The sequence below is a fragment of the Nanorana parkeri genome, unplaced genomic scaffold, assembly GCF_000935625.1.
Source record: "Nanorana parkeri isolate BGI_ZX_2015 unplaced genomic scaffold, ASM93562v1 scaffold16, whole genome shotgun sequence".
NCBI lineage: Eukaryota > Metazoa > Chordata > Amphibia > Anura > Dicroglossidae > Nanorana > Nanorana parkeri.
Window position 1 is genome coordinate 2812889 of NW_017306284.1, and position 23287 is coordinate 2836175.

The 23287-nt window shown below is 42.6% G+C and overlaps 1 protein-coding gene across 1 annotated transcript in view; it reads left to right on the forward strand.

Moving 5' to 3' along the window:
- ATP6V1C1 (ATPase H+ transporting V1 subunit C1) overlaps window positions 1-23162 on the forward strand; it is a 24727-nt gene extending 1565 nt beyond the window's left edge. The window contains exons 2-12 of the mRNA XM_018559395.1: window positions 1039-1106; window positions 5182-5267; window positions 8684-8778; window positions 9542-9633; window positions 11455-11553; window positions 13432-13500; window positions 14615-14707; window positions 14784-14877; window positions 18011-18108; window positions 20897-21023; window positions 22902-23162. Coding sequence (XP_018414897.1) covers window positions 1039-1106; window positions 5182-5267; window positions 8684-8778; window positions 9542-9633; window positions 11455-11553; window positions 13432-13500; window positions 14615-14707; window positions 14784-14877; window positions 18011-18108; window positions 20897-21023; window positions 22902-22997 — 1017 coding nt within the window. The 3' untranslated portion in view covers window positions 22998-23162. The remainder of the gene's footprint in view (window positions 1-1038; window positions 1107-5181; window positions 5268-8683; window positions 8779-9541; window positions 9634-11454; window positions 11554-13431; window positions 13501-14614; window positions 14708-14783; window positions 14878-18010; window positions 18109-20896; window positions 21024-22901) is intronic.
- The last annotated feature ends 125 nt before the right edge of the window (window positions 23163-23287 follow it).

The window sequence follows — 23287 nt, forward strand, 5'->3', positions numbered from 1 at the left end:
CCACAGATACAGTAGATATTTACTGAGATCCGATGCCTGGGTCCCCTTTGCTGAAGTTCGCTCTGCTGGCAGCATCTGTGCAGTAGAGCCTCCAAAAAGAATGTGGAACTCACCTCCCGGGTGGGAGATGGAGGTAGGCGAACCCCCATAGAAGTCTGTGACGCTCTACAGTGCAGAGAGGAAGCAAGCGACACAGGAAGGCGCAGTACTGCATAGTGTTGTTGCCGTTCTACCCGGTATAGCAACGGTTTGAGAATCACGTATGTGGCTGAACAGGTTTACAAATCTATGTTTTCATTTAGGTGACAAGTTCCTTCCTGGAAATAATCTATTAGGTGTGTGGTAGTGCTTTTTCTTTAAGGAGGTTAATGTGTAGTGAAGCACAGAGAACAGTGTATAGAGACCTGGTTATAGTCCTAAAATACCTCCAGGGTGTTTCAGGGGACAAGTCTTCCCCCTTCTCCAGGGCTAGCATAAAAAGCCATAAATAAAACTACACCTAAACAATGGTAGTCCATAACTATTAGCCCTGGTTCACACCTAGGCATATTGCATAAGCGCGTCCGTCGCGTGTTTTTTTTACCGCGATCCGTTTCCGAGGGCTACTTGGCTGTATCCCAATGGAAACGCGCAACAAAAACGGCCCAAAGTAGTACCTGTACCTTTTCAGGCGTGGGCCGTTTTGTAGCGCGTTAGGGACGGGCTGAAATACGCCAAGGTGTGAACCAGACCCATTGAATACAATGGGATTTAGATGTTTGAGCGTTTTGTAGAGCGTTCGTCGAGCGTAGAACGCGCTACAAAACGTTCAGGTGTGAACGAGGGCTTAGATGGAAGCGAATGATATTGTGTCTCGTCTGGTAAAAAGCTTGTATAATGATGCGTGTTAACACGGGATGATATAATTTGTGTATCATACAGTTAATAATCATTGATTAACATTCTCATATAACACACAAGTTGATAAAATATAAAATCATATCAAATATTACATATGATGATTGCAAAATAAAAAAATCTGCTTCCTTTTATCTCCAGGTTGGCACTCTTGATGTTCTAGTGGGATTATCCGATGAACTGGCTAAGCTTGATACGTTTGTGGAAGGGTAAGGGTTAAAATACTTTCTTCAACTAGAATGCCATGACTCCTGCACACAGAGTGGGTGTCGCAGAGTCTCAGTGAGATTCTGGCAGATTGCACACGGAAAGAAAACCTGTACATAAAATATGGAGTCTGCCATTACTTCTGTTTCTGATGAATGCTAGTTCCCTGGCTGCCATGCTGATAGAGCATCTTCAGTTACTATCTGTAAAAAAAATAAGTGAAGGCAACTGGACTTGCTGTATTTTTCTTGAAGACGTTTCACTGGTCATCCGACCAGCTTTCTCAATTCAGAATGACTTGTACAAAAATTATCTGGGAATAAATATGGTGAATGTTGCTCCAATCACATAATCTGTTAGTCGCCACCTCTCTCTGGGCGGGCTTTTAATGCCTAGCTCCAATTATGCAATCAACACCTGGTTTTGACTAACATTATGTGGATTGGAGCGACATTCACCATATTTATTCCCAGATAATTTTTTGTGCAAGTAATTCTGAATTGAGAAAGCTGGTTGGATGACCAGTGAAACGTCTTCAAGAAAAATACAGAAAGTCCAGTTATCTTGACTTATTTTTTACACATATACCATGACCTGGATGAATGAGAACCTTCACAGACATCTTCACTTACTGACTGAGAACAAGTACACAGAGTAAGAATGCTGATGTCACTCTGACCTTACTTGATGCAACATTTTTCTGGGTCAGAGACTCAGGAAATGGTGAAAACAGAGACAGTCAGGTAAGAAGCATTTTCAGAAGAAGGCAGCAATGGCAGCCTACAGATATCTCTACAGAACATGAACACCTGAGACACATTACTGCCATGGTCTTACTGTTTTGCTCTGTAGTCTGAAATCCTGTCTCCTCCTTGTTCTTCTTTTGACCATTCAAAATCCACAGCACCAGGGTTTGTGTTGTGAATGGTCAGTAGGAGAGGGAGGCGGAGGTCTGTGAAACCTAAAGCGCTTATATCCGAGTAGCCCAAAACTGCAATGTTTGCACCCCCATCGGCATGCCAACCAGAAGATTTGCCTAATATAGAAGAAGGCCATCATGATGCGGTGGCTTTTTAGGGAATGGAATCTGTAACTGCTTAAACACTGTTTTTTTGTGCCCAGGGTTCAGCTTTAACACTTGACAGAAGTTGGAACCCTTTCTAGCTTTATCCAAAACTCTCATCATGACACACAGACAACAATAAAATCCGGACACATGTTCTCACTTATCATGTTTCTGGCTCCATCTCTCTCAGCTTGACTTCCCTGAACTTGCTGTCCATCTACTGGCTTGGTGTGGGGAAGAGCAGGGGCAGGAAGCAGGGAAATGTCTTACCTTGCTGTGTTTGAGGAGACGTACACATAAGGGGGGCTCCATAGGACCCTGCAAAGGGAAAGCAGCCACCCTACAACAGGATATCAGGGCCAGTGCTCAGGGGATCAGCTGATTCTGCAGGAATTTAAAACTTTTAAACATCAAGGAGCAGCATCCATTGTAAGTCATTTAATCAGCTTAAATACATTTTGACTTTTAATATCACTTTAATTTAAATGGAATCCTGTTTTGGTCACTGCTACCCACATATTATTTTATATGGATATTTGTAATCGCATTATTTCAGATTATCGGGTCCAGCAGAGGATCATTTTGAGATGGGCATTCTATCGTCTGTACCATTTAAATTGTCTTGTAATAAGTTTATAAATGCCCCCTTATTACTGCTCCAGTAGTGTCATTACACCAGTCAGCTTCAGGGTAGTTAAATCTCCCATTACCCGTGTCCCAGGTTTTGCAGCATTTTATATCTGTGTAAGGAGCCGAGTCTCTTCCTCCTTACTAATGTCCAAGGACCTGTAGCACACCTTACCGGACTTCCTATATGAAAAAATGGGTGCTCGCAATGACTACGGATGGCGCCGTATCAAGTACAATCGTTGTGTATAGATGTCACCAGCACTCAAAATATGACAGTATACGTCAACGTTTTAGTGAATCTTCGTAAAGTGAACCTTTAGCCTGTTCACTTTAAGCCTGATGAAGGGGACCCTGTGCGGCCCCGAAAGCGATTGATCCCACTTGAGTGACTTCAAAAAAATAAAAAACAAAGATTCACTAAAACGTTGACGTATACTGTCATATTTGGAGTGCTGGTGACATCTATACACAACGATCTTCCTCCTTACTGACAGTGGGGGACTGTATTAAACTCCAATATTTACCTTCGCAGTATGCACACCCCACATGTATCTCCATCCATAATGACTCCATCACACACTCTGTTGTCACAGTGGCAGGGGTACGTCTGTCAGTTCTGGTGGTTTGTCATTATATCGGCATGCCTTTGCTGCAAGATATTCAGCATACAAGATAGGAATGTGTTGTCTGTGTGTGATTTGGAGTGAGCAGGTGAGTAGGAAGGGATAGGAAAAGCTCAGGAAACTAAATTATCTATGTATTAGATGACAAACTGAATCATCGGCACTTTCTATCTCTAGTAGTGGAATCTCTGTGTCACTGCTTCCCAGCCTCCCCAGCTATTACAAGGGGTCTTACATTCACTGGGGGTCTTTAAGTCATCTTTTAAACACGTTTTAAATGCTTGATTTATCCCCAAACCTTTCTCTTCCTTCCCTAGGGTCCCCACATCGGTTGTTTCCTTTACCTTGTTGCTGCAGTGGGACTCCCTTTGACGTCCCTAATTATATTAGTAACCCCCCCTGTAGTACATACACCTGCGTTTTACCTGTGCAAGATGATGCAGCAGGACCCCTTTAATGGTGGCCCTAGCAGCAGCTTATATTCATTTTTCCTTCGCTCCCAGCCACTCAGTTCTCCATGGAAAAGCAAAGAGAAATATCTGGTACTTCCAGGTTTAGGCAATCATGCGACTCGCTCCCCTTCCTCCCATGTGACTCTGCTGGTCATTTACAATAGACTGCTCAGGCACCAGCACAGTCATACGAAGAGCTGTAGAGTCATTGGCCCTGTACAAGCTCTGACCTAGGATCAGCTTGGATCCTATACTTGGCTTCTCCTCATTCCCAGCATGGCTTCTCCTCATTCCCAGCAGAGGGCTGAGAACAAAGGGATGGTACGTATAGTAAAGGAGGTTGGGGACGGCTTTATCATAACCTGTTTCTTTGCCCATCCTAGGTAGTGCACAGGCTTATAATGTTCTCTTGTGTCAGATTCTGCTATTACTCTTGGAATCAAAGTTGTGTGTGGCTGTGCTGCAAAGGAGTACCAGAATAGATGTTTCCCATCTACCACCTCAACCTACTTATATATGTGAGAACCCCTCTGTTACATGTGTTACCTTGCTATAGCCCACAGAACCAGGTTAGCTCTTTGCCTGGGAAGCCACCAGGATCCTAAAGGTCTGGATTGGCTAGTGTTCATTGCTGCCCATTTACAGAGCTTGATTAATGACTTACAGTCACCTTCCAGCTTTTGTTTTACTGCTTGGAAAGGGAAATCTTGTCCTGTTAGTTGTTATGGTCAGCAATGCCTCATTCTTTGGCTGCAAATCATTTGCAGAGAAACCCTTTAAAGGCAATCTGGAGACTTACTGATCTTGTGAAATTATGGTTCCCTGGCTTGCATACTTTGAGTCACAGACCTGGAATACTTAGGCAACAAGTAAAGTCAATACTGCTGACATGTTTCAGGTCAGGGGCTCAGATACTGGTAGCCAGGCAAATCACTGAAGGCAATCATCCGTGGCAGCATACGTATATTTTGGAGCACAGGATGCTTTATCAATGAACATGACTGGCTTCAGCAAAATGCAGAGGCTATAGGATCGGTGTGGGGTGATATTGCTGTGTACTTGGATGGCATGGACTTCAATAAATCGGATTTGGATGTGCGGCTCTACGTTGGAATGTCTGGATTTTGTTATGCCAGCCCTTATGCTTGGAGCCTGCATCTGATCGATGTGACTGGTTTGGTCGGTGTTGTCCGACTTTGGGGATTGAGCGATATATATTTTTAAAGCTAATGATTTCAGCAACATGCAGTTTCACAACCTGCGTCCGGTGCTCTAGCCAATCACTAACACTGTTTTTGTCTTTTAGGACGGTGAAGAAGGTGGCACAGTACATGGCTGATGTGTTGGAAGACAGCAGAGACAAGGTGCAAGAAAACCTGCTGGCCAGTGGAGGTACCTTGTTCCTTTCTATTTTAAACTGCTTTTATTTTTCTTTAAAAAAAAAAAAAAAAATTTTTTTAAACTTTTTTTTTTTTTTTTTAAAAAAAAAAAAAAAAAAAATCATGTTTACAAATTTGAAACGTTTAAAGCAATTGGGAATCAAAGGGTAATATTTTACATTTCTTTACTTGTACTGGGCCTTATTCTTCACACTTTTTAAGGTAGGGGCAGGCCACAGATTAACATATCCAGTACCTTTAGAATGGGAGATGGCGAAATTCTGACCATCCTCCCACTAATCAAGTGAGCATAGAGATCCAACCCAATCCCCAAATCGCTCTGACAGTGGTGTCTTGCAGATGAAAGGCCTGGGCCATTGTGCAGTAACGTTTTAAAACAAGACGGACTATCTCCCTTTGTGACGTTAAGAGGCCTCCAAGGCAATAATTATTGCTTTCTTGGATAGAAGAAGCTGCCAGACCATCACAACTAATACATTAACCCTTTTGCTGCCGCCTACCAATTGTAGGGTCTGTGGCAGCGGGGATCCGATGAAAATTGGCCGGCGGGGGAGTGAGGGCGGCTGGCCACCATCCAGGATGGCCGAGCGGTGTTCTGATCGGAGCCGCTGTCATCCTGTCAGTTTTCGGATGACAGCGGCTCTGTGTAGCGTGGCCGAGCGGGGGATCAATAAATATCATTGATATTTAACGATCCTTCTGTTTACAGCAAACACCGGAGTGATCGTCTGATCACTCCGGTGTTTGTAAATAACTGGGGACACATAGTACTATGTGTCCCCAGTTATGAATGAACAAGCTGTGATTTACATCTTTATGAATGGGGACTAGCACTCACTACAGAGGCTCCTCCCCATTCATAAACTGGTGATAGTAAAAATATTTTGCTATCATCGGTTTCTGAATGAATGGGAAGTCTCTGTACTGAGTGCTTCCCATTCATTGAGTGCTGGGGCTGCAGAAAAAGAAATTGAGGACTTATGTTCTCAACTTCTTTTTCTATTTCAAAAGTGAAATGTCAGTGGTCTGTTTAGACCCCAAATATTTCACCGCAGCCCCCCCCCCAACAGTAAAAAAAAAAATTATTAAAAAATAAATGGAAAATGTAAAAATTGAGGTGTACGCCATGCACATGCGCTGCAGTGCGTTGTTAGAACGCATCACAGTGCATGATTTTTTTAATTTTTTTTCTTTTAAAAAAAACATTAAATTAACAGTGGCAGCGCATGGCAAAGCTTTGTGACGCATTGCCGTGCGTTGTGATACCTTGTGTTGCAATTAAATATACGCCTGTATCATTTTATCACAACAAAAACACCAACACAGCGTAAGAACAATTTTTAACACAAGTCGCTTTTTTACAGTTTTGCGTACCTTCATTTTTTTACCTTTTCGCAAAAAGGCGCAATTACAAATTTGCAAATATTGGTTGTTTATTAACTCAATACAGTTTTATCTTTTAGATTTAGTCATAAAATATTTTTTTTTGTGCGCCGATACTGATTTTAGTGTGTTTTATCAATTGAATTGTGTATTTTTATCGGTTTAATATTAATTTGAGAAACAATTGCGCAATTATCGCAAGGCCTACAAATTTAGTATCACCATTTTTTTATTCTACTGGGCCTGCGCTTTCAGAAAATATATTCCACAAACTGAAAGGTAGTTTGCAGTGCCAGGCTGCTGTAAACAAAGCTAGCAGGGTCTTGTCCCGTATTAAAAAGGGGATGTATTGCAGGGACAAGTCTATAATTTTGCCACTTTATAGATCATTGGTTCGACCTCATCTGGAGTACGCGGTCCAGTTCTGGTCACCAGTACTAAGAAAAGATGTCCTTGAGTTGGAAAAAGTCCAGCGGAGGGCAACCAAACTAATTAGGGGTATGGAGGACCAGAGCTACGAGACAAGGCTACTAAATTTAAACATGTTCACATTAGAGGTGAGGAGATTAAGGGGGGATATGATTTCCATGTACAAGATGTTCAATGGTGGTAGCAACATTAGCGATAAACTGTTTAAAATTAACTCCGTTACAAAAACTAGAGGCCACCACCTAAAATTGGTGGAAAAAAAATTCCAGCACAAGGGGCGAAGGGGGTTCTTCACAGTAAGATCAGTTAGGGTCTGGAACTCACTGCCACAGACAGTGATTTCAGCAAAGAATGTGGAATTGTTCAAGAAACTTTTGGACGATTTCTTAAGGGACCGCAATATACAGGGGTACAGGTACTCCTAGAATGAGATCCTAATAGGTTGGACTTGATGGACTAATGTCTTTATTCAACCTCAAATACTATGTAACTATATATGGTTTGGGGGGTATTTTACAAACGCTAGCAACGCAGCAGTTGAAAATCAAATCAATGGGAAAAATTGCAAAAATGGCGTGGCCAGCTGAATTGAAAAATGTTTCGGAGGGCTTGGCAGCGAAAGGGTTAAACCAAGGGATTGCTTCCTTTTTAATTGCTTCTTTTATGGCAAGCCTAAGGATATATTTCGAGTAGATATGAGATGACTGTTGCCCAGTCTGCTCAATGTGCAGGTCTGCGTGCACCGGATACATGCCCATGAGCAATTATGTAGCAGTGACCTGATGCATCTGCAAAATTCCACTTCTTCTTAGAGTTTTTGTGAAGGCAAATAGTGATGTAGTTACAAACGGCTATGAAAACCTGACATAAGCTGAGCACTACATTCTCAGACTATCTGCCACTGCAAATCACCAGTGTAGTTTAGCCCTGAGTTTGGTTATTGATGGGTGTTGAGAGATAGGTCTTCCTTGCTAGAATCACAAACTGACATCTGTCAAAGTGCACTAACTCAGCGGACATATCAGTGGTCTCTCTTTTGTGAGCCATTTCAGGCCTATTTGTTAGCCATTCTAGGCTGGGAGAAGCTGACTCTGGTGTCTTTTAATGGAAATACCATACAAGATATGATCTAGGTGTAGGAAAATACCTTCCAACACAACCTCTGATAGCTTCACCTCTGGAAGTTTTTATTGTTTTATTTTTCTTTTTGAAGGCAGTTAGCGGTTGTTTTGTGGTTCTTCCCTCAGAAGTAAAAAAAAAAAAAAAGAGAATGGTAAGATGCATTGACGGTAGAATGGTTGACTTCAATCAACCCGAAGAAATGTCTGAAATAATAGGTTATGCTACCTATCTGTGGAAGGAGCAGTCAAATAACTGTCATTATACAGTAAAGACCTCTCTCAGCATAGTAGCATCATAATGAATACTCCTTTATTGTAGAGCGTACAGTATATAGCACAGTATATGTGTCTTGATAGAATGTCTGTCTGTAAACTAGGAAGAATGTGCATCCCTGTGACACGTCTGATGTGTATGAATCAGCAGCACATGTCCATGCCACACTGTCCATCATGCTGTCTCCTCTTTGTTTTTCAGTGGACTTAGTCACGTACGTCACAAGGTTCCAGTGGGACATGGCAAAGTACCCAATTAAGCAATCGCTGAAGAACATTGCTGAAATAATAGCTAAAGTGAGACTCGAATGTAGTTATTACTCAAATTTAAATGTCATTTTCTCTAGCCGGGGGTGAGGAAAAATGCTGTCATAGAAAAGGAGCTTGTTTGGCATCTGTGTGTATTTCAGTCCTATGAGGGTCACAGTCTGATGGCCAGTCAAACGCTGCACTTTTCTGTTAAACAATTGAGCCCATTGTATTGAACATCACATGAGGAGTGCAGGAATTTGCCATATATTAACTGGGTATATTGAAAGTGTGACTAAAAGGTAATGCAAAACAAAAAGTGTGTGTGTTAACAAAATATATAAAAGACAAGCTTTCGAGAGTGAACCTAATTTAGCCATACATGCATTTGATCACATATAAATGTTTAGCATCCCTGCCCAACATTTCAAATGTGAAGGCTAAAAACAGCGACACTTGTGCTAGTGTTGCAGCGAAGCAGCCATAGTGTTAGAGTATTTTAGGGTTCAGTCAGTGCTTTTCAATGCTTCAAATCACCCTTCTTCCTCTGTAACCAGAATGGCATACAGTGGAATGCAACAACTAGGAAAGGGTAAGGGGGTTTAGGCGGAGAATTCCATTCCAGTATGCGCTTCCCTTAGGCGTTGAACCTCAACACCCTACACTCCCCTTCCTTGATAGATGATTTTACTTTTATTCGTATTTTTCGTTGTATATTAAACATATAAACGTATATAATGTATGTATGTATGTATGTGTATACAGTATATATTAATCTACGGATATAAGATGTTTTGTGCTTTTCATATAGGGTGTTACACAGATTGACAATGATCTGAAAGCACGAGCTTCTGCCTACAATAATCTGAAAGGCAATCTTCAAAATCTGGAAAGAAAAAACGCGTAAGACTTCTCATTTTGATTTTCATCAACTTTTGCGTGGCTGCTCTGGGTTACAGCTCATCTGTAAATGAAAGTACAGTTTGGCAGGTTTGAAGCAGCAGTCATAGGGTCATTGGAAATGCCTACAGATGTTGGTGAATGTGTGTAGAGTGTGCAGCGTCCAGTCCACGCGAAGAGTGTTCACGGGTTATAGAAAAGTGCAGTTTTACTCCATCTATGTGAATGTTACAGGTGGCGTGTTACATTCTCTGATTTGCCATATTCATCTGGTGAGGTGTCCTGCCATCGTTCTTGTACATTTGCTCTTGTAATGCAATGAATAACTCCAAGTAGATATCCGGAGTTTCACACCATGATGTATGTTATGTATAATTTGACATCCCATTGTCACGTGTAACATTTCCAGAAAATAGCATCGGAGCAGGTGAATCACCAAGGCGCCGGGATCTTTTCTAATGTGAAGTCCAGACTTCCTCTATCCTATTTATATTGATGGTTTTCAGGATGTGTAATGACTGCATTTATTCCAGTGGTGGTCAATATCATACACAGTCCAGATGTAAGCAGATGCTTTTTCAAGGTCAGATGCAACCAAAAATGTGTCGCAACTGTGTGGTTGCCCACAAGCTGAATTGTGTGCCATCTTGTTATATTTACAGTATCTCGCCCAGTATCATCCAGCTACTGCGGCCATTACAGAGACCAGCATTGGAGTATCATTCTTACCTGATGGATTCTCTCTAATGTAGAATTAACTGCAGAGTTCGTCTGAGACAGAGTGACACCTATAGCTTTGTGGAAAGGGCAGGGGTAGGCAAAGTCCAGCTCTCTAGGTGTGGTGAAACTACAACTCCCATCATGGATCTGCCTCTAGGAGTCATGTCTGTGGTTGTCAGAGTCTTGCAATGCCTCATGCGATTTGTAGTTGCGCTACCCCTGGAAGACTGGGGTTTGCCTACCCCTGCTATAGCCCCTGCCCCTTCCACAAAGCTGTAAGTGTCACTCTGTCTGAACTGACTCGGCAGTTAATTCTACATTATAGAGAATGCATCAGGGAAGAATGATACCCCAACATTGGGCTCTTTAATGGCTACAGTAGCTGGATGATACTGGGTGAGATAAATATAGGAAATATAACAAGGCAGCACACAATTCAACTTATAACACATACATGGAGTTTCTTAAGCTGGCCATACACTTTTTTTCATTTTTTTTCTTGTTTTGCTCCAACTGGCTGAATGCTTGAATTCCCATGCCGGGCTATTGTATTCTGTCATTGGCCATATATATCCATGTGGCCATATAGGGTCAATGACATCACAAAATCCCACCCCTTTGCTTACGTGCAACTGCGGACGGGGCATTCCCCAGCCACAGGTGTTTGGACAGCAGCAGCAGATGCTTCCTTCTGGATCTGGAGAATCTCAGGTTTGGACAGAGTTAGGTCAGAATTTGACCTCAACCCTAATTCTGATTGGACCCCCAATCTGATGTCTATGGGCAGCCTGAAACCTTCACGTATATCTGTAAACACATTGCTACTGAAAAAGACTTCAAAAGAGATTCATAATTTTATTTATAAATGGATATGGTGATTCCATTTATCAGTAAACTCGGCAGATATTAAGAGTAAGTCAACCAAAAAAAAGCAATCAAAGAATGCCACTGTCACCTTCATTGTGGTATTTGGGAAGGAAATGAGTCCCAATCTACAGGCTGGGAATCTGAAAAATGATCCAGAATTGCTTTGTCTAATAAAAGATCATGTTGGCAAATCCAGACCTAATATAAGTTTTCTGTTCTTCATTTCTCCTTATTTAGTGGAAGTTTAATCACCAGAAGCGTGGCAGAGATTGTAAAGAAAGATGACTTTGTGCTGGAATCCGAATACCTGATCACTCTTCTGGTGGTCGTACCTAAGTAAGTGCAAGAGTTTTTAAACGTAGAGGAGTAAGGTGGGTAAACATGGCACCATTAGGGCATAAGACCAAGGAAGGGTTGAAAGGGTAAGAATTCCCTCTAGGCTGCTCTTATGTTCACACACACACGAGGGCTTGGATGTAGAAGATGAGAGGTCCTAGTTTGTTATTAGTATCTTTAATACCTAAAAACTAGGGATGCACCGATATATCGGCCGCCGAAACATATATGTGACAGCCGGTCGAGCGCTGCGAGAGGAGAGCGCTGTAAGCGGCCGGCGTCTCACCTCCCACACCGCTCGGCCTCCTATCACAGTCTGGCAGAGCAGTGTGTGGGCGGAGACAGCCCACACACTATTTTATTTTTGGAAAATGTGATATGAGATATGTAGATTCCTTTTGTACTAAAAAGGCTCTACTGTGCTTCAAGCTGGCTTAGTGGAGGGCTTGGTGGTTCCTTAGCCCACCCATACGTTTTCAATGCTCCCCAAGCCTTACACTTTAGAAGCCATCATTGTTCTGTATTGCACTGATGACGGTCATCAACCCTTAACAAGCTGTTTGGAATATATGGATATATTATTAGGCTGCATCTGTACTAAACACCAGCAGTTCTGGATGTACAGTGGGCATAAAGGAATTATTTGCATGTCTTCACCCGAATCTGCAAAATCTCTTCCAGCAAAAAAAAATGTTCCTTTCTCCCCCAGTGATTAGTTTATTTTCTGTGTACATTGTATATGATACATGCGCCATATAGTGTGCACACCTCTAATCTCTAATTTAGCCCTGAATAAATCTTTATTTACTCCCCATCCTGAATGGCACACCAACGCACCTCCCCGGGGGGCACAGTAGTGTGCATTGTGGTGCACTGTAGTGAAAAAAATAATGTATTTACTAATTCCGCTAATGTTCATTGAAGGACACAGCGAAGATTGCTAGATCTTGACCACTGGCTTATATAGACCCTAGAGAGAATCTAGGTCCTAACTCCTTGACGCTAGGCCAAAAACTGTAGGCGTGTTAGCAAATGGGTTGACCACCAGCAGGGGCCACCCCTAGGCTGTCCTTTTGGGGTTTTTTGCCTAGCATCATACTCCGGCAGGTAGCAGTATAACCCACTGGTCAAGATTTAGAGCTCAATGAACACAGAGAAAAGCATTTTATAGTGAATAAAAAAATTAACAGATTTTTTTTAAACAAAATGTAGCGCTGCGCAGTTTAGCATGCGCTAAATGCACGAATACCATGCCTTTAGCCCAATGCTATAAGGTGAACCGGTCCAGTTATTACTTGGTATCATTACTGAATCAATAGGTGCATTGCAGAAATGCAACCAATGCTCCATTAAGCAGGTCATACACCTATAGAGTTTCTGCAGACTTTCTATGGTCAGATGGAGATTCCTCCATCTACGCTAAACTGTGTGGATGGAGGAAACTCCCAATGGACCAAGCTTCATATCTTGTTAGTCGGCCCCACTGGCTCTTGAAACACCTGAACAATGCCTGCATCCAATCAGATTGTTCAGGTATTTTGAGAGCCAGCGGGGCCGACTAACAAGATACTGAAGCTTGGTCCAGCTGGAGTTTCCTCCCTCCACACAGTTTAGCGTAGATGGAGTAATCCGTTGCACTTTTTCCATCTGACCATAGAAAGTCTGCAGATCATCTATAGGTGTATGACCAGCTTTAGGGTCTCGTAGAGGTACACAGGTGCCAGGGCTCAACTGATGTTCAAGATGAAAGGGCACCTGCGAGCTGTAAGTTGTTGTCAGAACCCGATTCACAGCTCACATCATTGGGTATGATTACTTATCTTTAAGCTGAAGACATGTTGTCATGTGTATGTGATGTATATGGACTGTGTTTTCCAGGCTTAGTTACAATGACTGGGTTAAGCAATATGAAACTCTAGCGGAGATGGTCGTCCCTCGTTCCAGCAGGTGGGTGGAAATTACATTTGGTAATAAATTGGCAGATTTCTTCAAGATGTATAACTAGAGAAAAATGTATGTCCTAATTCTCAAGTGTAGGGGCGGGACACAGACAGCGTGATTCCCACGGATGTCCACCAATCACTAAGCTGAACTCCAAGCAGATCTAGAAGTCCCACATACTGTATTTATTGATTTAATTATACATTAGTTGTATAACAAAAAAAATTAAAAAATGTCCTTATATCATCCCATCAGCGCTATGCTGGTAGAGGGAAGGACAACAGTATGAGCCAATAAGATCCCTTATGCTTTGCATGCTGCTGTCAGTCAACAGTCTGAATATACTTGGACAGTGAGCAGATTGATGCCATTATCCGAGCTGTTTCTCATTCATAATCCAGTCACAGGCTGGGGGCAGGTTGGTGATTTAATATTTTAAGTGCACAGTGAGGTCATTGGCCAGGCTATGCTGTCTGGCAGGGATGCCTGAATCACTATGCTGTCTGGCAGGGATGCCTGAATCACTATGCTGTCTGGCAGGAATACCTGAATCACTCTTCTGTCTGGCAGGGGCACCTTAATCACTATGCTGTCTGGCAGGGGCGCCTGAATCACTATGCTGTCTGGCAGGGGCGCCTGAATCACTATGCTGTCTGGCAGGGGCGCCTGAATCACTATGCTGTCTGGCAGGAATGCCTGAATCACTATGCTGTCTGGCAGGGGTGCCTAAATCACTATGCTGTCTGGCAGGGATGCCTGAATCACTATGCTGTCTGGCAGGAATACCTGAATCACTATGCTGTCTGGCAGGGGTGCCTGAATCACTATGCTGTCTGGCAGGGGCACCTTAATCACTATGCTGTCTGGCAGGGGCGCCTGAATCACTATGCTGTCTGGCAGGGGCGCCTGAATCACTATGCTGTCTGAACACAATTACAATAGTCCACATATATGTGATTTCAGCTCTGGATTGAGCGGTTTCCAGGGAGTTCAGCAGTTAGAGCATTTGCTTGAAAGTTTGACCCGTTTATTTGCTGCCTGGGACCTCTGGACAAGCGATGTCTCTGATCTGTGAAGTCAGTTCTCTTCTGAAATATTATCTCTTCCTGTATCCGCACAGCGTGTTATCAGAAGACCAGGACAGCTACCTGTGTAACGTCACTCTGTTCAGGAAAGCAGTAGACGACTTCCGACACAAAGCCAGGGAGAACAAGTAAGATCCTGGGGGCTGATTAACGACAAGGGAGTCCCATTCTAAATTGCTGGAATCTAAGATTTCTCTATCTCAGGTTTGTTGTCCGCGATTTCCAGTACAACGAAGAGGAGATGAAGGCCGACAAGGAGGAAATGAACCGACTATCCACTGATAAGAAGAAGCAGTTTGTAAGGACAATATGTATTCTGTATTTTAGGGATGGGGGCCTGTTTGGGGAACAAAGCATTTAGAGCAGAGGTGTCGAACTCAATGTCATTGTGTGCCGCATCAGCATTATGGTTGCCCTCAAAGGGCCGGTTGTATCTGTAAGACTATGAAAGTATCTACTGTGTAATGGTCAGCTGCCGGAGATTGCTGAATTCTGAGACCAGGGGAGGCAAAGACGAGGGGTGCTGCAGGAAAGCTGTGAGGGCAACATGAACTGGCCTGGCAGGCCGGGTTCGGCTCTGGCCCTGGGCCTTGTGTTTGACACGTGATTTAGAAGAACGCTATAGTGAAAAATATTGCATTCTGGGCACTATATGGTATTACTACTTACTAGCTGCAAATGGACTTTAACCTTTTCGCTGCCGGGAAACTTTTTGCGGTTTTTGAACACGTTATAATCCACATTTTAGGCCTGACAATTACTTACAACTCCAAAATTTGCATATTTTCTGAAAGCCAGGACCCTATAGAACAAAATTGTGGCAGTTGCAAATTTTTATGTTGCGCGATATTAGCACAACTTATTATCAAACCGAAAAATACCCCGGACTATATATTTATATATAGCTGCAGAATAAAATGGCCGCAGCTGCAATTTTTTTATATTGCACGATATTAGCACAACTCTTCATCAAACCCAAAATTTCAGTAAACATTGCACAGTGGACAAAAACACCAGATAATGCCCATTTTTTTGATTAAAAAGAAGTTCTGCCGAGTAAATAGATACCCAACATGCCAGGCTTAAAAATTGTGTGCGCCCATGAAAAGGCAACACATTGTCCCAAATTGTTCACGGAGATGGTTTAAAGGCCTGTACAGGTCATCAGTTTAGAGTGAACTGTGAATCTTGGCCGTAGAATCATTTCTCTCAATTTGGTGCACGCATCGATACCTAACAAGTGTAGCAAAATCATTGTTTTTGTACGTAGGTGCACCCAATGCGTGTTTACATTAGTATGCGCATGTTCGCAGTGCAGGGGACTTTAAAATCTTTTTTTTTTTGTATTGTTACATTTTATTTTACTTTTATTTTTTACTTTATTGCTATTAGATCCCCCATGTAATAGCAATAAAGTAGTAAAGCTTGATAGGGCAGGGCCCTCCTTACCATCTTGTCTTGAATTGTATTGTAATGTCTTCCTTCTATTGTAATTGTGCAAACTGTTGGCGCTATATAAATCCTGTATAATAATAATATAATTTGCGGTGACATTAGGGATCTATTAGACCCTTAGTGTCACCTTTACACTTCAAAGCAGCTATTCAAGTACATACCGTACTTAAATAGCTACTTCTCCAGCTGGATGACAGCTGAGGAACCAGAAGTAATGCAATCAGTGTCACTTCCGGCTCCATTCAGCGGGGAGGAGATTGGAAAACGGATTTTTGGCAGTCTGTCTCCTCTCTACCTGCTGACAGCTGTGATGCCAGTCCCAGGCCCGCAGGAGGGGCAGCGGATCCTGAGGAGCATGGTGGGGCTGTCGGGAGGAGCATTCGTCACCGGCCCCTGGAAGCAATCTGGCGGCAGCTTAGAGTCCCGGCGGCTATACTCCAACTGCTTTTTGTTGAAATATATTCTTGAATATCCGCAAAGGATTAAAATCCACTTAGTGTGCACAAATGCCTTTGCAAATCCAGATATTAGCATATGAAATCTAGCAGTGCCATAACTGTACTGTGCATAGTCTGTGCAGACAGTTGAGCTGTGGAAGGGGCCCAGCAGGCTCCACCCACTACAGACTGCCTGCAGAATACTACAGGAGTGGTGGAGACCAGACCAGTCACCTTACAGAAGGATTCTGGGGAAAAATAGTGTAGATGCTGGTGCATTGGAAGCCTATGCGCATTAACAGCCGCACTGGTGTAAGGAGGGCTTTAAACCATATAAATAAACGCTAACTATTATTGGCATCCCTGTCAGTATAACAACTTACCCAATAGTTGCATTTACTGGACAGCTTGGTCTCCGTGTAAATGTTGAGAGATATATAAATTAGGAATGCACCGATATATCGGCCGCCGAAACATATCGTCTGAAAATTGCACTTTTGGCTAAATGCCGAGAGTGCCATTTTCCTGCCGATACATCGGCGCATCCGTGATTTCTTTCCTCCACGCTGGGCGCTGCTCTGTGTCCCAGCGGGGAGGAGAGAAAGTGACAGCCTGTCGAGCGCTGCGGGAGGAGAGCGCTGTGAGCCGCCGGTGTCTCTCCTCCCACACCGCTTGGCTGCCTATCACAGTGGGGCAGAGCGGTGTGGGGGCGGAGACAGCGCTGTCACAGGAGGCTGGGTTTTCCTCTCGCACCGCTCACTCAGCCTCCTGTGACAGCGTGTCAGGGAGGAGAGCGGTACAAGCACTCAGTGATCGCTGAGTGTTTGTAGATCATTGAGGACATGGTATGTGTACTATATCCTCAATTATGAATGAATGGGAGTGAGCTACATCCCCTCCTGTCCATTCATGATTGTGGTTATAGTAATCATACTCTGTCCTCATGTTATCAATGAACAGGACTCTGTATCCTCAATCTCTTTTTCTATTTTAAACGGGAAATATCAGGGGTCCAACCCCCAATATTTCCCCAAAGCCCCTAAAAGGAAAGTAAAAAATAAAAATAATAAAAAATGAATAAATAATATAAAAAAAATTAAAGTTTATAAAAAATAAATAAATTAAATATTATTTTTTTTTAAATAAAAAAATTTTCGGTATCGGTTTCGGCCTGACAATTTTTTCTATTTCGGTTTCGTTTCTGTTTTTAAATTTCTATTTCGGTGCACCTCTAATATAAATCAAGGACTGTGTAATGTAAGAAGGAATTGATTTACTAAATACTGTAATTACAGGGATTAGCCCCATGCAGTGACCAGAATAGAATATGTTTCATAATAGTGGTTCCTTCAAGTGTGTATCTGGGTGAAATAAAAAGATATATATATACTGTACATTTCTGCACTACATGTAGATGAAAATATGGGGGGACTGCATTAGTCACTGTGTGTTTTCTGTAGCCATAACCTTTGCACTTCATGCCAGCTGTGATCAATGTGTGTGTATAAATGACCTTTTAATATGTGTTTTTCCCCCCAGGGTCCTCTGGTGCGATGGCTGAAAGTGAATTTTAGTGAAGCTTTCATTGCATGGATTCATGTGAAGGCTCTCCGGGTCTTTGTGGAGTCTGTGTTAAGGTAACAAAACAGTGTCTTTGGTATTCCATGCTGCTTGCTGTAGTTGAGGGGCAGCCATTTACAGCCCTCCAGATGTGGTACAACTACAAATCCCATTAGGCATTGCAAGACTCTGACAGCCACAGGCATGACTCCCAAAGGCAGATGCAAATTTGGATTTGTAGTTTCACCACAGCTGAATGGCTGGAGTTTGCCCACCCCTGATAAGTGGGTCAGGTCTGTTCAGTGCAGCTAGCTTTCTCTAAGTTGGATATCCATAAGTGTAGCCAAATGACTTCTGCTCAGTTCATTGACATTATAAGCTGGCCATAGACCAGTAGAATTTCATTAGAAAAATTAGTTTTTGTTTGTTGGATCTTCCATCAGTTCACAGGATGAAATAGACTATCGGTTTCAACTGACAGAATTTAGTTCATTTGAGAAATATTTTCAAACAATCGGTTTTTATTCAAGAAACTCCATTCATTCCAAAATCAAACATTTCAAACGCCATTCTATAAGACTCTGATGGCTTTACCGAAAGTTCAGATGATATTTTATATGAAACTTCGTTTTAAAATGTATCCGAGTCCAGCTGTAGTCCACTGAAAACGAATATTTCATTTGAGTAGATCCTGGAAGGCTGAGACACGCACCAACAACCGATATCTCAATACAAATTGGTAAATTAAGTGTGAGATTGTAGTCTATGGGGGTGAGCTTGGAGTGGTGACTACTTTACAACACACACAGGGACCATGGGGAACCAAAGTAGCCCCCCTCCAGAAGGAAGGACAGTGTCAGCACCAATTCAGAGATGATTTGAGAATCTACAGCCGAGTGATACACAAATAAGATTTGTGAGAGTCATAGGGGGTGATTTACTAACCTAAACACACGCACGCACTAGATGTGTGTGATTTTTACACAGCAAAACGTATTTATCAACCAAAAAGTCTCTAAAAGCATATTTCCACTAATGCCATATATGGAAAAATCATGCACATGATGCATATATAATTCTGCTTCACAGTTTAGACAAAAATGGTTAGCTCATGCATTTACATTCCTGCATTCATCAACGCAAGCAACACAACATAGAGCTAATTTACACAACATCACCTTGCAATTCATGCAGGGCTTTGCACAACACACCTGCTGGGTGTGTACACACTACAAAGGTCATGCTGGGAGGGAACACGCTACAGAGGTGTATACTTGTTCGTGGCGTGTTTACAAGGTTTGTAAATCAACCCTATAGTGTCACTTTAATTAAAAAATGACAGCAACGAGTGACCACCGATGGTGGGCAGAGCATGAAGCCAAAACTGACATTTGTAGCTGTCATTCAGCCACGCCAGTATAGGGCACTGCAGGAAGGAGCATTTCTACCAGGAGGAAAGTGTATTTAAAGGCATTTTTCAAACCATGTGGGTGTACAGCATTATAAAGAGTTAAAAAGATGTGACAATCTGTAAAAAACCTGTGTAGTGGCCGCATTGCTGGTCTTGTTGAGTAGGCCTCTTCTGCAGCTTTTCTGAGACCATGCACTGCAGCAAACTAGCATTGTAGCACAATGCAGCGGTACTTTCAAACAATCATTGTATTTGAGCAATGTAACATAATTGTGCCCAGTAATATGCCCTACTCACACAGAGTAAGCATTCATACCCCATTGTAGGGTGCTGCTTTTCCTGCATGTCACGCAACGGTTGGCTGCATTAAAGGCTGTCTGCTCTTTACAAGTGGCAAGTATGGCCACCGACTCCCCAAGGCCCCTTTCACCCAGGCAGCGTCTGTTTTGATCAACGGGCAGGTTCGTGTATAGATCTCCCGCTGATCTGAGCAGTATGGAACAGATATCACTATTGTGACATCCATGTCCATTCAGTTTATTTTCCCTCCATCTTGCCATTGAGGAAAAAAATTTACTAACAGGACCCATGTTAGGTCTTTGGGGAGGTGGATGTAAGTGGACATGTGTCCGTTTACATCCGATAATCTCCAATTCGTCCTGTTCAGGTCCTCCAAACAAAATTCTGATCCATTGTTTTTTAATTAGGGACCTAGACGGACTCGGAGGTAAATGGATCCAGGTCTTTATAAATCCGACTCCCCATAGACTAACTAAGCTTCTGTACAGTTCTGTCTGACAAACTGAAAGAGGCCTAGCAGACATGCTTGCCTTAGTGACATGTAAATAACCTCACTGTTTTCTTAATTGGTTGAGGTTTATGTATTACAATAGAATAATTAAATGTATTATTTAATTCAGGTATTTATAGAACGCCATCAATTCACGCAGTGCTTTACATACTATTCATTCACATCAGTTCCTGTCCTCACGGAGGTTACAATCCAAGGCCCCTATCAATGTACACATACTAGGGCAAAATTCGACAGGGACCAATTAACCTACCAGCATGTCTTTGGAGTGTGGGAGGAAACCGAAGTATCCGGAGGAAACCCACGCAAGCACAGGGAGCACATGCAAACTGCAGACAGTGTGTCGGATAGAAAAAGAAAGCGAGCAGAAAAACAAGAGACATAGAGTATTGTGTTAATAAAATAAAGTGTTTGTTGTTGTATTGAATCCATTTATTACATTTAGAATATATGAATCGATAAATACAGTGTAATTTTTTTATTGAGAAATATCTGAAGTGTGAATATGATCAGAATAACATGGTAGGAGTGTGTGGTTTGTTTTTCTTTTTGAAGTAGGTGGAAGGTTTCAGGTACTTAGAACCTCCAGGATATGTCAATGACAGTGAACAGCCCTGGAACATAACCATTCCTCTGCTTCTAGGTATGGATTACCTGTAAACTTCCAAGCCATGCTCCTCCAGCCCAACAAGAAGACTATGAAGAAGCTGAGGGAAGTCTTGTATGACTTGTACAAGCACCTGGACAGCAGCGCGGCTTCCATCATTGATGTGAGTAAAACTGCTGCTTGGGGATTTCATGACTGCCGCTCTGAATTTCACATACAGGATCTCTGGGTTATAGGGCTGCAACAACTAATCGACATAATCGATTATAATCGATTATTGAAAAAGAGATACATTGTGAGTGTGTGTGTGTAGCTTTTATAGTTTCAGTATTCTTAAAGGAAAACTGTACTTTTAGTGCAAGCTGTTAGTACTGGACTATAGATGAGCCTGCAGTCTCTTCCACTATGCCTGAATTCCGGCCCATTTGGATGTAGAAAAGCTCTGACCTTCTCATAGTAATATTATGGTGGCTTGCCTTTTCCCCTCTTACTTTCCACACATCCCTATTGGCCCAGCACTATGATAGACTGCCTGAATGGTGAATAGGAATATACATGAGGCAGGAAGGAGGACCAGCTTGGATGCCTCCAGGAACTTTGCATGATCACAAGGGTCTGCCATTCAAATGTAGATAGATGTTTTTCACCGATGCCTACCACCAGGCCATGACCACGACACCTTCCTAAGTCCAAGCGGGGACCGAAATACTACGTTCTAGATACCTAACCTCGCTACTTCCCCCCCAGCCCCCCTGGCCTCTACTACCCTCAGCTCTCTCCCGCTTGCCTTTCCCTCTACCCTACACTGTCCCCTCAGCCTGACTTCTCCTCATCGATACCACATATAAGCAAACACCTGATGCACGAATCACGGAGTGATTGAACCTGCCAACTAATCTAGGTTTGCTTACCAATGCCAATTGTCCTCATACCTGTGGCCGCGCTAAGCCCAAACTAGCCTGACACTCTATTGCCTGAGCTCTGACATTATTGAACAATACTGTTCGTCTGTTCTTTTTCCGGCTAATGTTGTATTGTGGCACGCGCGGCTATCAGGACCGTAGTTACGCACAATGTGACAATTGTACTTCCCTACCCCAAATACATGTTGAAACTGATGTCATGCTGTTGAGACGTTGTCTCCTAATATTGTTGTATCATTTTGATGTACAATAAAGTTGATTCTTGATTTAAAAAAAAAAAAAATGTAGATAGATGTTTTTTAGTTCAGAGATTGCGTTAGAGGGAAGATAAATCATAGTTCCCCCAGTTGCTCTTCCATGTCTTCTGCTCGCTTATTCCTGATCCAGGGATGTATCATTGACTAGATCACCCAGCTGCTTGTACAAATATTTCCAGCTAGGCTTGCCTATATGATGTGCACTGTCCTTCATTCTTAGGCAGATTTAATCCTGGATTTGAGCTTGTATTACAGAGCGCTCCATAGGATTGAATGGCGTGTGCATAAACTGGCCCAGTTCAGTTATACTTTACATGCTAAAGGCTCATTAAAAGGGTTATGCAAAATGTTTAGGGCTTCAGGTGTGGAAGGGGTTCAGAGTGTCTTACATTTAAAGACACTTGTGAGAAATTTAGGATTGAAAATTTACTTCAAAACGAAACGCTCCGCACTGAAAGCCACCAGCACTGAGAGCTGCTGAACCTAGATTATTGTAGCCCCATCCTGATTAGTCTTTCATCGGTTGGGACATCTACGGGAATCTTTAGACCTTCATTTACACCAAGTAAATGATCTGAAGTAAAAGGAATTAGTAAAGCTCATAAGATGGATCATGTCCTAACATTCCATGTATGTCTTTAGACCCAACAGTTTGCTTTAGGCCAGGGGTAGCCAAACTCCGTCCCTCCAGCTGTGGTGAAACTGCAAATCCCATGATGCATCTCTCTCCCGGAGTCATATCGGTGGCTGTGAGAATCTTGCAATGCCTCATGGAATTGGTAGTTCCACCACAGCTGGAGGGCCCGAGTTTGGCTACCCCTGCTTTAGGCCATTCTAACAACATGTCTTCTCCCTTTCTAGGCTCCCATGGACATCCCCGGATTAAACCTGAGCCAGCAAGAATACTACCCCTATGTCTACTACAAGATCAACTGCAATTTGCTGGAATTTAAGTAGAACAAACGGTGTGATTGTGTTGTTGGAGCACAATTGAGTTTGAAGTACAGTGATACACTTCCTCCTTAACCCTGTGCTTGCTTCTCATGTCTCTAACCAAGGTGATCCTTCCATCCCCCTTCGTCAAACTCCTGACACCTTCTTTTTTTGTTTTTCTTTTAAAAATCAAATGTTCGGTAGATATTGTTGCTTTTAATCAAAGAGATATTTAAATGTCCACTGAGCAGAAAAAAAGTCTATTTATAAAGAGATTTATTTAAAGCTGAAGTTGCTGAGATGCCGCAGGACAC